The sequence below is a fragment of the Geotrypetes seraphini genome, chromosome 1 (assembly GCF_902459505.1).
Source record: "Geotrypetes seraphini chromosome 1, aGeoSer1.1, whole genome shotgun sequence".
NCBI classification, from domain to species: Eukaryota; Metazoa; Chordata; class Amphibia; order Gymnophiona; family Dermophiidae; genus Geotrypetes; species Geotrypetes seraphini.
This window is the reverse complement of record NC_047084.1, coordinates 4,212,331-4,226,065: the sequence shown is the minus strand read 5'-3', so window position 1 is coordinate 4,226,065 and position 13,735 is coordinate 4,212,331. Positions and strand designations below refer to the sequence as shown.

Below are 13,735 nucleotides of genomic sequence, written 5' to 3'. Positions count from 1 at the left end.
TGAAAGATGCCCTAGCATCTTGCTTCTAGGCTTAAGACCATCAGTATAAGAACACAGAGTCCACTGAAATAGGAGAAGTTACTGAGCAAAAATAAAATTAAACTACTGTACTCCCCTGTTTTATGGCTCTGTTCCTCCCTTCTCAAATTTTATCATTTTTTATGGCACATTAAGCATACACATTTTGAGCCAGATTCTGCAAACAACACAGTAATCAGGTGGTGCCTACAAAAACAGTGCAGGTTGCATGTCAATTACGTTACAGCGCCGTTTGCAGAATCGTGGCTAATGTCAAAGGTAGAGGCCGGAAATGTAGGCCAGGGTTTTGAAGGCCTATACTACCAGTGCCTATCTTTGATGTGAACCATGTCTACAGAGGTGTTTAAGGACATTATCAGCGCAAACCATGCCTATTTCTACCTCAGGTGCTGCTAGGCGCCTCTGTAGACGTGATGCCGGCACTTACTTTAAAAAAAAAAAAAGTTTTTAATTGGTTTTTAATTGGCGCAGTTTTAATTGGTTTTTAATTGACTCACTGGCAGACTGCAATAACTGGACTAAAGTAAATTGTGAAGGAATATTAACTAGGGGTATAGCACCCCTAGGAAATTTTCAATTCAGCAGGAAGCCCATAGGAAGAGGAGAAAGACTATGCATTAAAAAATAAAGAGGTTACCATATCTTCGAGTTCTACACTTAGATCCACGGCTGCAGCTCCAGCTGTTGCATCTGTTTCATCCAAGTCAAAAGCTTTTTTATAGCAGCCACGAGCTCGAAGTCTGTCTTTAGTTATATCTCTGTAGTAATGACCCAAGTAACAGAAAGCTTTCCCCAGGTACATATCCAGTTTTGCGGCCTAGAAATAAGTAGAACTTTGTTAGTGTGGTACAGTGATATGTTCTCTCCATTTCAGTACCTCTTATGCATCTGTACTTCTTTATAACTACCGAGGTACACTATCTCCTGAAACCCAAGACACTTCTAGTCAAATTGGTCTACTCAGAGGCCTAAACTACACTGTTGTGGCTAGTGCTGCCCGATTCAAGGAAAAAAATTTTGATTCGATTCAGCCTACTGAATTGGTTTTTCGATTCGATTTTCCTGCCCAATTGGGTGGGGGTTTTTTTTCAAGCATCCTGGTGCGTTTATTTTATAGCCTCTTCACCCTCTTTGCCTTCTCCTAACCACACTGGCGCTGTGGTGTAAACAAAAGAAACAAACAAAAAAGACTTTTCCTCTCTCTGTTAAATCCTAGCTCACATTTGCTGTCTAACACCAGCTCTGGCAGAATACAAGTTTCAAATCTGCCACATTGTAATCACAAAAAGGAAAATAAAATTAGTTTTTCTACCTTTTGTTGTCTGGTCATTATTCAAATCTTGTTGGTCCCAGGCTCTGGTTATCTTCTGATAACTTTCTTCTTTTTCCGTGCTAACCATCCATCTGCCATCTCTGTCCTCCCCTTCCGTTTCCCTTCTCTCCCCCAGAGGTCTGGCATCTTTCTTTTTTTTCGTCTCCATCCACAGATCCACCTTTTCTTAACTACCTTTTCATCCAGCATCTCTCCCTCCTTCCCCACCACTCCAGGGTCCACCATCTCGCCCTTTCTTTTCCCAACTACCTTCCTATCCAGTATCTCTATCCCCCCCTCCACACCATCCACTGTGTCCATCTTCTCTCCCTTTCTGTTCCTTCCCTCCCTAAAAACCATAGTCCATCCCCCCCGAAAGACTGTGCACCCCCCGGGAAGGCTTCCTTGTTCCCCCTGGCCTCCCCGAACCGTTTACCTTATAGTTTGAGCCTGCAGCGAAGATCGCGGTTACAGCGTCTTTGCAAAATGCTTTTAGCTGTTTCCTCCGCAGCAATCCTACCTCTGATGTCAGAGGAGGGGCAGGAAACATTTCAAAGCACTGCAAAGATTCTGTAACCGCGATCTTAGAGGAGGGGCAGGACCGCAGCAGAGGAAACAGCTCAAGCACTGCAAAGATGCTGTAACCACGATCTTCGGCTGGAGGCTGAAGCTATAAGGTAAACGGTTCGGGGAGGCCAGGGGAAACATAGAGGCCTTCCCGGGGGGGGGGAGGGGATGCGCAGTCTTTCAGGGGGGAGCAGTCCTTCGGGGAGGCCAGGAGGGAAGCCGGACAGCAGCACCTCCCTCCTCACCCTCTAAAACAGGTGCGGCAGCGGCCAGCCAGCAAGAGCAGCGCTGCCGCTTCTGCTTTAGGGGATGAGGGGGTGGGTCCAAATCGGGAAACCGATTTTAAAAAAATTTAAATCGATTCGAATCAATTCATCCGAAGTGAATCAGTGAACCGATTCAAATTGTGAATCGCGCAGCACTAGTTGTGGCAATCCCTGCTAGACTATCTACTCCCTTCATTTTGCCTTTATGTGATGCCTTGGGTAGCATGTGTTAAAAAACAAAACAAAACAGTAAAAGCGTCTCACACCATCGTTGAAAATAACAAGGCTTAATGCATGCATGAATTTAAGAACTTACAGATGTATGGTTATAGCTACATGTGAAATTTAAAAAAATCTAATTTAACCTGAGCAAGAGAGACCTAAACATAGAAACATGATGGCAGATAAAAGGCCAAATGGCCCATCTGCAGTAACCATCATCTCTTTCTCTCTCCGAGAGATCCCACATGCCTGTCCCAGGCCCTTTTGAATTCAAACACAGTCTATCTCCACCACCTCTTCCGGGAGACTGTTCTATGTATCTACTAGAGAATGACACAGTGACAAAATTCATCACCATTCCCGTCCCCGCAGATACCCGCGGGAAATAATCCCATGTCATTTTCTAGTGTCTATTTCAACCTCAGTCCTTCTACACCAGCATTCTTCAAAGCAAAGCTTGTGGGTCAGTGGTTGTGCCCAATTATACCCTGATTCTTCCCTCTCTCCTTAAAGAATGACATGAAGATGGTTTCTCGCGGTGACGGGAACGGTGATGAATTTTGTCTCCGTGTCATTCTCTAGTATCTACCACCCTTTTTGTAAAAAATAATTTCCTTAGATGCAATTTTTTCACTGAGGGCACATGGGAATGTGTGGACTGTGATTGTCAACTGGTGTATGACGTCATGGCACTTTACTACTTTATGCTTTCCCTACAAGAAGAATGATGAATATTCAAGATAAGTAATTTACTTTTCTAATTCTTTTGGCTGTGTTGATTAGTTTAGCATCTCCACTTTGAGATCTGACTGCGGAGGTAGGAAGGACTTATGCTATGATGTAATTCATAAACATCTTTATTTTTGCTTTCCAGTGGAATTATTTTATGTTTATTTCACTGAGCACAATCATTTCATTTATATTTTTTTTAGTAAATTCTCTTGATAGATTGATTATTTTGTATGAGAATTTAGTTTGAGTATTGTTTTCTCTCAATTTTTGATAGTATAGTATGCCAGTCAAAAAATATTTGGGCTCTTTCTCAGTTAACCTTTGATGATAAAATACTTTCTGTGAAAGATCTGAAGCACACTATTCATTCACATTATTGGCAAATGATTTCAGAATATTTTAATTCCTTATTGTCTCTATGCATGGGGGCATCTGTTCTATCTAATTTCTCCAAGTTTACATATTCTCTATTTTTAAGAATAAAAGAGCATCAAAGCTTTATAAAATTATTAGTCTTTAACTCAGAAAAGCGTTGGATTTCTGCAACTCCTGGATTGCAGGTTGGGACTGAACACCTAGCATATGGAATCCTACAGGGACTAATAGAAAGAAGATTATTGAAGGTATAAACCTAATCTTCTATTATAAGAATCTGTGATTTGTAGATTCCAGAACCTAACCTAAAGTTTCTATTTTTCAATATCTGAATTCTGAATGCAAATGCTTTGTAATACCTTTAGAAATTGGGTGAATGCTTTTGATTTCTCTCTTCTTGTCTCTTCCCCCATGTACCAATAGGTTAACCCCAGGTAGTAACAACAATCAGCACATTCAGGGTTCCTTTCAATAGCACATTGAAAGCTGCAGATAAAACAAAAAGCAGCACAAAACATATTTTACCTTCTATTGCTCAAAGGTGACAACATATAGAAGCAAATATTTATCTTTATGTAACAGACAGTATAGGGTATGTGTGTTTATATATAAATCATTTATTTTTAATATTCAAGACTTTATTTTTAGTTAAATTGTTATTTTAAATGAAATAAAAATAAAAGTACACATACTTCTTTTCCGCCAGTTGATAATTCTTTTGAGTATAGTGCAGAAGTCCTTCCAGTGTATAGGGCTCAGCCAGTTGAGGATGGAAATGCATAAGTTCTTGTGCACCCTACAACATCAAGGAGTTAACTTTTCACAACTAAACATATAATCTGAACTTAGTATATATTGAGGCTCATTTTCAAAGCACTTGGACACACAAAGTACCATATGTTTCTATGGTACTTTGTGTGTCTAAGTGCTTTAAAAATGAGCCCCATTGTCAGTTATATATGAAACTAGCACTCACCTTAGAGGCTTCATCAAGTAAGCCTTTCTTAAGATAAGCCTGGCCTCTTAATCCTAGCAGCACAGGATCATTATTGATGTCTGAAATCTACAAATTAATGACAAAGAAAATATAATTTTTTCATGAATTCTACATGGAGAGCATTGCCAAAACCCATTTTCAAAAGCACATTTCCATGTGAAAATATGCTACACTCCCTCTAGTGAAAAAGCATTTGTGGAGATAAGGTTTGGATAGTGATTAAAAATATATACTTTAGAATTTACAAACCTATGTACATTGCTTTACTTAGAAAAATACGTGTCTATGTGTACTTTTTCCTTAAGCAATTTTCAAAGTGAAACATGTGCATCATTATAGTTTGAAAACATACACTTTGTAACTATGAACATAAAACCAAAAGTGTTGTCATACTAGGACAGAAGGTCCATTGAGCCCAGTATCCTGTTTCTTTTTTAAAATTCTTTTTAAAAATTCTTTATTTATAGATTTTTAACCTTTGACAATCTTACAAGTCAAAAAAGAAAAATTACAATGTAAACAGAAATATATCAAAATAATGCATATCATTGCTCTGTATCATAATTTAAGAAAATAATACAATTATAGAGTATAATTAGTCCACAATTATATGAAGACGGAGCTGAAAGTTAGCTGAAAATTTTTACATCAAACAAAATACAGAAGAAAACTAAAGATGAGACTAGGCAGCCCTTGAACTATTCCTCACTGAGCTGACTTGATAACTCATGAAGTAGTTACACATTGCCCTTTAGCTGAAATAAATTTAGATAACTGCCTCGGCTCACAGAAAACATTTCTGTTTTCTCTATATACCAAAACACACTTACAGGGGTATCTCAAAACGAAAGTTGCAGCAAACTACACTGTCTGAGGTCTCAAAATAAAAAACTGTTTCCTTGTCTTCTGAGTAGGATGAGACACATCTAGATACATTGGTCAAAAGGGGAATATCTTTGTTTTAAAAACAGTTTAAGCATCCATTCCCTATCAGAATCAATATAAAACTGTACCAATAATGTGGCAGAAACTTAAGCCTCAATATCCGACCTCTCCAAGAAATTAGATAAATCCAAACTATCAGCAGATAGATTCTGCTGATTGGGATTTTGAGACTTAATTCTCCTACATAAGTAGTATATTTTTGAGAGAGGTGGATATGAAGCTTCCGGTACCTTCAAAATTTCATTTAGATATCTTTTAAACATAGCGAATGCGGTTGTAGGAAAAATTTTTGGAAAATTAATCAGAAGATTACACCTCCTAATAGAGTTTTCCACCATCTCTTGCTTGAAATGTAGACTTGCATTATCTTTAACCCAAGTTAAAGCTTGTGCATCCAGAGCTTTTATTCTGGTTTCAAAGTCATCTGATTTATTTTCCAAACTTAGCACTTTATTTTTTAGTTCCAAATTTTCTGAAAGTACTGTAGTATAACACGAGGAAAGTTGCTGCATTTGATTTCCCAGCGAGATTTGTAAATTAGATATAGCATCCCAAATTGACTCCATATTGAAGACCTTAGGCCTCTGTAAAGGAGCAAACTCAATTCTGGCACCCACTGTAGAGAGCACAATACTTGTGTCCGCAGTAGTAGTCAGCAAAACTTCATGGGCTTGTTCCAATCTCGCCGCCGATTGCAATGATGATAAGGGAGACTCTTCTTGCCTCCGCTCAGGGTTGGTCCTCCTGCTCTGTTGGGCTGGCAAGAGAATGTCCCAAGTAGATCCAACTACCGATGACTGCTCCGTTACCTCAGGGACGAATCGGCGACTCCGCTCCTCTGGAAATAGAGTGGCACCCTCGAAAGAGAATTCACACGCCTCAGCTTGCACGCTTTCTCCAGCTAAGGCTTCCTCTGGCTGCTGATTTTGGGAGCTACACTCCACAAAGACATCCATCGGCCCGGTCTGAGCAACAGATTCCTCCGGGAAAACCTGGATTTTCGATTTTCTTTTTACCATTTAGGCAAACAGGAAATTTATTCAAAAGAGAACTGCTATGGCATCTCCATGAAGACATCAAGCCACCATCTTGGATAAGCTCCCCAGTAACCTGTTTCTAACAGTGGCTAATCCAGGTCACAAGTGCCCCCCAAAATTTTATGCTGCTTATCCTAGAAATAAGCAGTGGATTTTCATTCACTGGTGCTCCGGCTGCCCTCTCCTGTCTAAATACTGTATTCGCGTTTTTTTTTACATTCGCGGGGGTTCCTGGAATGGAACCCTCACAAATATCGGGGGAGTACTATATCTATCTATCTATATATATATATATATATGTTATCCAGGGACATCAGGCAGATATTCTCCCAGATGGATGACGTCATCCATGGATCCCCGGTTCAGACAATGCAAAAGTGTACTGTCACTAGCTTCTTTAGAAGTCTAGAGACCACCCATGCTGTGCATGTGCGAGTGCCTTCCCGCCCGACGCTGGCTCGTTGGACCATCAGTTCAGTAAAATAAGCTAAGATTGTGAGAATATCTGCCTGATGTTCCTAGATAACACTTGTTACAGGTAAGTAAATGTGCTTTATCCCAGGACAAGCAGGCAGCATATTCTCACAGATGGGACTCCCTAGCTACTACAAATGGGATGGAGGGAAGTTGGCAACTAACTAGAAAGTAAATTTTGTAGAACTGTTTGGCCGACCTAACCATCCTATCTGGAACAAGGAGTACTTGCGAGACAGTCTTGAACACCGGGATTCAAACCCAATTCACGAAACCAGGCTTGTTGTCGCATTGCAGTGGATAAGGCTGATGCTCTGGAAATTACATCAAAAGCATCAAAGACTGATCTTGACATGAATCTCCTGATCTTAAGGAGATCATGTATAATATGCTGAAAATCAGGAAGCTAGTGTTTAACTAAGTGTTTGAAATAGGTCGTATAGAAATTGTAGATGAGGATGCAGCTAGTAAGCATTGTATTTTGAAATAGCTTACGATCAAACTACTCCAAAGTATGACCCTCTCTACTTGGAGGTATAGTGGCATATGTTCTGGTGCTGGACAACCTCTGTCTAAAGTACGACCCTCCCTACTTGGAGGTATAGTGGCATATGTTCTGGAGCTGGACAACCTCTTCAAAACAGACTCTACTAAGAGAGTTTGATGCTGCAATTGAGGCTTATTAAAGCCAGGACATAACTGTAACCTCTAAAGGAAATCCAATTTTGATGGTGTTACTGGAATAAGTAGTGGAGTCTCCCAGTTTCATGGATTCTCACATGAGATCATGGAGTGAGAGTTTTAGACATTCCTTTGGGATTTGCTCAAGTGCATCGAAAAGTGCAGCTCTTGGTTCTGGTTAATTCTTTTTTTTTTTTTTTTAGTTCAATCTGTTTATTGAAATACTGAAATAAACAATGTATAACTGATAAAGTTCACGAAAGATCCAGAAGTGTAAATACATATCAGACATAAACTGACAATAAGAGGATAAATAACATTTAAAATGTTTGCAAATAAATGTCAATGGGTTTCCATAAATTAAAAAGAAAGAGTGCTTGATGTGAATACAATTTTTCAGCCGCATACTGCTCATAGCATTTATATAAGCATAAAGAATTCCACCAAAAGGTATAATTAAGTAAAGGAGCAAATTTCCAATTATGCAAGATTTGTTGTATACCAACTGAAATCATAATATCAACCAATTTCAGTTCTGATTGATTCTATATGCACAAGAAGAGCTTGACCCATTTACCTTATGAATGTGGTAAAAAAAATAAATAAATAACTCTCCGTGGTGACCTATGCCTATGCAGAGGAGGAGATGGATCTGATGAAAGCACATAGGACTCTGGTGCAGAGTGTTGTGGATCAGAGAAAACCTGAAGGGATAGATCAGAGTCCTTTTGCTCTAAGACTGGAGATTTAAAAAATTTTCCTCCAGAAGGAGCATGACGCTCTGTGGTATGGTGGCTATGGTGCCGATGATAATGTTGGGAAGGATTTCTATGTCTCCTTCAATGACAGTTCGACGTTGATGAGGAGGAAGTGCTTTAATGATGGGCCTGGATTTTCGTTGAGGAGGAGAATTAGATCTAGTACCATGAGGCATCATAAAGCCATGCTCAGGCTGAGCCGGTACTGAAAGAGTCAGTGCAACATTTGGCTTCGATTGGCTTTGAACTCCTTATGAAGCAGCTCACAAAGTTGGTCCTGATTGGTAAGTTGCAGTACCAATAGTGTTGATGGTACCATTGGTGCAGGGTGTTGAGGTGTTGCTGACCTTGATGTAGAGGCACAACTCAGAAGAGACACTTCCTGTAATGATGGAGAGCGAGACTGATGATGACGTCATTTGTCATGCATCGATTTACTTGATGCTAGAGATGCTGGCATTATGTGGCAAGGTGAGGCATGGGAATCATTCTTAGCCTGTTTACTAGATGGTGTCAGCATCTGTACTAAGAAAATCGATGCCGAATGATTTGGCGATTATGGTGCCAACTTCGACAAGGCTTTTCAACACACATCAGGACATCTTTGAAGGTTTTTGGGGTCCAAAATGTTTCTCCTACTGTAGAAGTCAAGCCTTCAGTTTTTGTAACTTTGAACAGTGATGACAAGAGTCTACTTGACGCTCAGAACCAAGACACTGAATACACCAATTGTGGCCCTGTTGCACTGAGAACATCTCTTGAAGCAGCTAGGTTTCAACATTAAAGGGAAAACCACCGATGTAAGATTGAAGGAATCAATCTTTCCTCCAAGGGTCGATTGATTTAGTGACCAAAAAAAAGAGTCGATGCCACTGGCCAGAAACCAGGCTGAAGGAGGACCTAAGGCCGAGAAAACGAGAAGAAAAAATTGAGAGAAACTTCTGAGAAATCAAAATACTATAAAAAGAAAAACAAAATAAATGAAGAAAACAACCTAGGAAGGCACAAAGAAAGGGAAAATTAGCACAGTTGAAGAGATTCCAATGACACACATCTTCTAAGCTCTCCGGAAAACTAAGAACTGATAGTCCTGCAAGCCCATGGCAGGTGGGAAGGCACTCATGCATGCATAGTACAGGCAGTCTAGAGACTCCTAAAGAAGTTAAAGTGATTGCACGCGCTTTTGCACTGTCTGTTCCAGGGTTCTGTGGATGACATCACCCATCTGTGAGAATATGCTGCCAAAGTTTTGCTAATTCTCATGACAGCTGCATCACTTCACATAAATTCTACACTGGAAAAAGAGTGTTTCTATTGACTAGAGAGAAAGTTAGAAAAATCCTGAGGTGAATAAAAATATTATTTTAAAAACAAATAAAATATATTTTTTCTAGGGAAAGTGAATACCTGTTCAAGACAATTAATAGCCTCTTCTACAGAGCTAACACTCTCAAGTTTGATCAATGCTTCCGCTTTCAATTGAAGAGCAAGGTTCTTCTGTTGGAGAGGATTACCAAATGCATTTAGCTGTGCTACTGCATGAAGGGCTAGGGATGAGATGGAAAGCAGACATTAGATCCTAATCAAATTACTTTTCTAAATCTGTTTGCTTGTTTTTTTTAACAGCAGCAATATTTTGTATTTCTACACCACCTTTATAGCTCACATTGGTTTACATTTTTTTCCAGATACAAGTCCCTTTCCCAAAGAGCTTATATTGGGTACCTTAAGCAACATGAGATGAAGTGCTTACCCAAAGTCACAATAAAATATCAGTGGGAGAAGGTGGATTTGAATCTCAGTTTACTGGTTTGTAGTCTCTAGACACTAGGTTATTATAGAAGCTGCAATGTTATTAAATTTGCATGTGTTAAAGAAGGTAGGTAAGGCCAGATGTGATAAGAAAGTGATTAGTAATGATGTTTTATTATAAAAGCTATAATAGTCCAAATATTTCTTCATAATCGATGTCTGCATCAGTTCCAGCACCAAATAAAATCTTTTTAGATACAGAATCCCTTTGAAGGGGAGAAAAAACAACTGGCCCTTTCTGTGGTTTATTTTACAGCTAAATATAATACCAAACTGAAGACAAAACCATTTTACACACAAATAGTCTCTCTCATAGTTATTTCATAACACCCAGTGGGCTAAAGCAGGCTGGCTAAGTCAAAATACTTTAAGATTCATCTTTTATATGAATGATGGCAAACAACCTGTAAATATAAAATCCTCAGTAAACTGAGTGCTTGTATATTTATTAGGATATTTCCTACTTAAAAGATTATAACCCATTTCTATGTGACATTCCAACATCACAGAATTTAGGAGGTGCATGATCTACACAAACTTGTAAAAATTACAAGCACAACACCAAGTCAGACCATCTGAAAATGGTTGTCAAAATTTTAAATAATCATTCTACCATGGTAATGGAGGCTCCTAATATGATGAAAAATTTAGTTTTTATAAATCCTTACACTCATAATGCCGAGGTCTGATGTGAGAAGCAAAAGAAAAAAATTATATATATATATATAATTTTTTTTTTTTTTTTTGCTTCTCACATCAGACCTTGGCAAACCACCATAAAATTATAAATGGTAAACATTTCTGCACGTCCTTAAGTTAAATGCTCATAGCAAGAGTTGTGTGAAAACTAAAAGACTTGAGGAATTTAAAATCTTAGTAATCTATTTTGCCAGGTATATGTGACTTGGATTGGCCTCCATGAAGAAGGGATACTGGGCATGATGGATCATTGGCCTGACCCAGTAAGGATATTCTTATGTTCTTCTTCTTATTTCTCTTTTTATTTAAAATGGGTGGAAATTTGTGTTAGACATTAACTAAGGAATTCTATATATAGCATCTAGCGTTATGCACTATTTCTGCATTGATTTTTCAGTGCATAAAGCATAATGGAAGGCGTTGAAACAATCTAAAAATGGCAGATTGGCACAGAACTACATATAAACACTGTTATAGAATGGTGCCTAAGTATGTCCATGTGGATCTTAAAAGGGGAAGTAGGCCTGCATGCAGCATTATAGAATTTGGAGAATCTGTGTCCAATTTGTGTGCCAAAATTTATACCCATGTTCAGTTGCTGTAAATATTCATGCCCCAATTAGGCACAGATTCTGGCACTACACACTATTCTATAAAGAGTGCCCATCCCTGCCTAAAGTCAGATGTGGAATATACTTGCATATAAATGAAGGTGTCTGAAAATTAGTAAGACTGTTAACTGATGCCATTCGTCTACCACCCATGCAGCTTTCTGAAAAGCTACCCCATTATGAGAAATATGATTTTATACATGTTAGCACAATTAGTCTTTTCTAATCTTCTTTCTGCTGTCACCCATGTAATTAAGTATTCAAGGCTAAGAAACTACTGTTTCTGCCAGAGAATGAACTATGGAATTCAATTACCTTGATTACTGGACAAGATCACATCTTCATACTGATGCATTTTCAGCTGGGCCTGTGCCAGGTAACACCAAGCCAATGTACATGTGCTAGTGTGACGCAACCCTGGGGAAATTCAACATAAAAACAGATGTATAAATACTTATCTATAATTACATGATTAGTAACAGTGTTACACACTCTATTACTTTCTCTAAATTCATGAGGCACTAGGATCAAGCATCTCTGCTCCTTTCCGATAAGTGATGAGAAAAACAGAAAGCACAACTTATAAAAAGGGTGGAGAAATAGCATCATATGTTGAATCAAACAGATAAAAAATTCTACAGGACACAAAACACCTAGGAATCCTTATGGATAGAAATTCCATGTCTAAAAGGAAAAAGGATAGTGATAGGGGTGTACTACTATTCACCTGGCCAGGACGAACATACGGATACAGAAATGCCATCAGAAATTAGGGAGGCTAACAAACTGGGTAAAATAATAATGGGTGATTTCAATTATGCAGAAATTGAGTGGGTAAAAGTAATATCAGGGCATGAAAGGGAGATAAAATTCCTTCATGAAATCAAAGTCTAATTTATGAAGCAGCTGGTTCAAGAGCCAACAAGAGGGGAGACAATTCTAGACCTAGTCCATAATGGAGCAAATGATCTGGTGCAGGAGGTAATGGAGCTGGAGCCACTTGATTTAATAGTGATCATAACATGATCAGATGTAATCTCTGAAATCCAATACTTTATCATTAAGGGCTCCTTTTACAAAGCTGTGCTAGTGGTTTAACACGCGTAATAGCGTGCGCTAAACCGCCAGCCGTGCTAGCCGCTACCACCTCTTCTTGAGCAGGCGGTAGTTTTTCGGCCAGCGCAGGGGTTAGCGTGTGATTAAAAGTCACGTGCACTAAAGCCGCTAACGCGGCTTTGTAAAAGTAGCCCTAAATTTCAAAAAAGGATACCTATCCTGCTGTCCGTGGAGAACATCTGCTACAGGTAAGTAACTTCACTTTCTCCATGGACAAAGAGGACAGTAATAACCTTACATCTGGGAATCCCTAGCTTCCTGGCTCACCGAAAACAAAAGCAAGACAACAGCAAGACTTCTTTGAACCACTCAATCTCAAATGATTAGAAACTGGATGAGGCTAAGAGGAACAGTTGTGTTCTTTTACCAAGGTTACTGCAGACAACTGGAGGAATTGGAGGTGAAGACTTCTCAGTTGGGAAAATCTATAGCAACTATGGGCACTCAGATAAATCTTTGAATTCTACTGATGTGACTGCTATTAAACATAGTTTAGTAATTCATAGGAAACTTGAATCATTGAAAAATGCTCTTAGATTTTTAAATTTTCCTATTACACATTTCTTATCACCTGAGATTTTGCTAAGGAAATATTTCTCTGAAATTTTGAAACTTCCAAATTCTAACATTGCTTTATCAAAGATGTTTTATCTTCCTCGATCCTGAGGAAGGAAGGTTCAAGCTTTACTGTGCTCCAGTTGGCTACAACAGAAGGAGCTGCTGATGTTTTAAGTGCCCCCGATAGTCCTAGCCTAACTGTATTTTTGGAAGAATCACAGATTAATATTTCTAAGAGAGCAAAATTGTTGGTGACATTTGTAGTAGATGAAGATATGAGTATTGTCATGCAAGCACATTTTCAATATACAGATTATTTCTTTTGTGGCCAAAGGATTCAGCTCTTCCCAGATGTAACCCATGCCACACAGTTGAGACGCAAGACATTTCTAGCCTTGTGACGCTGGGTGGAACTTTTTTTATTTGAAGTTTCTGTGTAGATGTTTGGTTTCTTTTGCAGGGAAGAATTATGTATTCTTTGAGCCATCCCAATTAAGGAGAAATTAGGTTCTTACCTGCTAATCTACTTTCTTT

General features: G+C 38.8%; 1 protein-coding gene across 3 annotated transcripts in view; it reads right to left on the bottom strand.

The window, feature by feature from the left end:
* Positions 1 to 13,735, bottom strand: part of TTC37 (tetratricopeptide repeat domain 37) — a 238,848-nt gene that overhangs the window by 162,272 nt on the left and 62,841 nt on the right. For all 3 annotated transcript variants that reach the window (XM_033917115.1, XM_033917275.1, XM_033917201.1), the window contains exons 10-15: positions 11,843 to 11,944; positions 9,813 to 9,952; positions 4,490 to 4,576; positions 4,206 to 4,309; positions 3,873 to 3,999; positions 677 to 856 (exon numbers count right to left, since the gene is read on the bottom strand). In XM_033917115.1, coding sequence (XP_033773006.1) covers positions 677 to 856; positions 3,873 to 3,999; positions 4,206 to 4,309; positions 4,490 to 4,576; positions 9,813 to 9,952; positions 11,843 to 11,944 — 740 coding nt within the window. The remainder of the gene's footprint in view (positions 1 to 676; positions 857 to 3,872; positions 4,000 to 4,205; positions 4,310 to 4,489; positions 4,577 to 9,812; positions 9,953 to 11,842; positions 11,945 to 13,735) is intronic.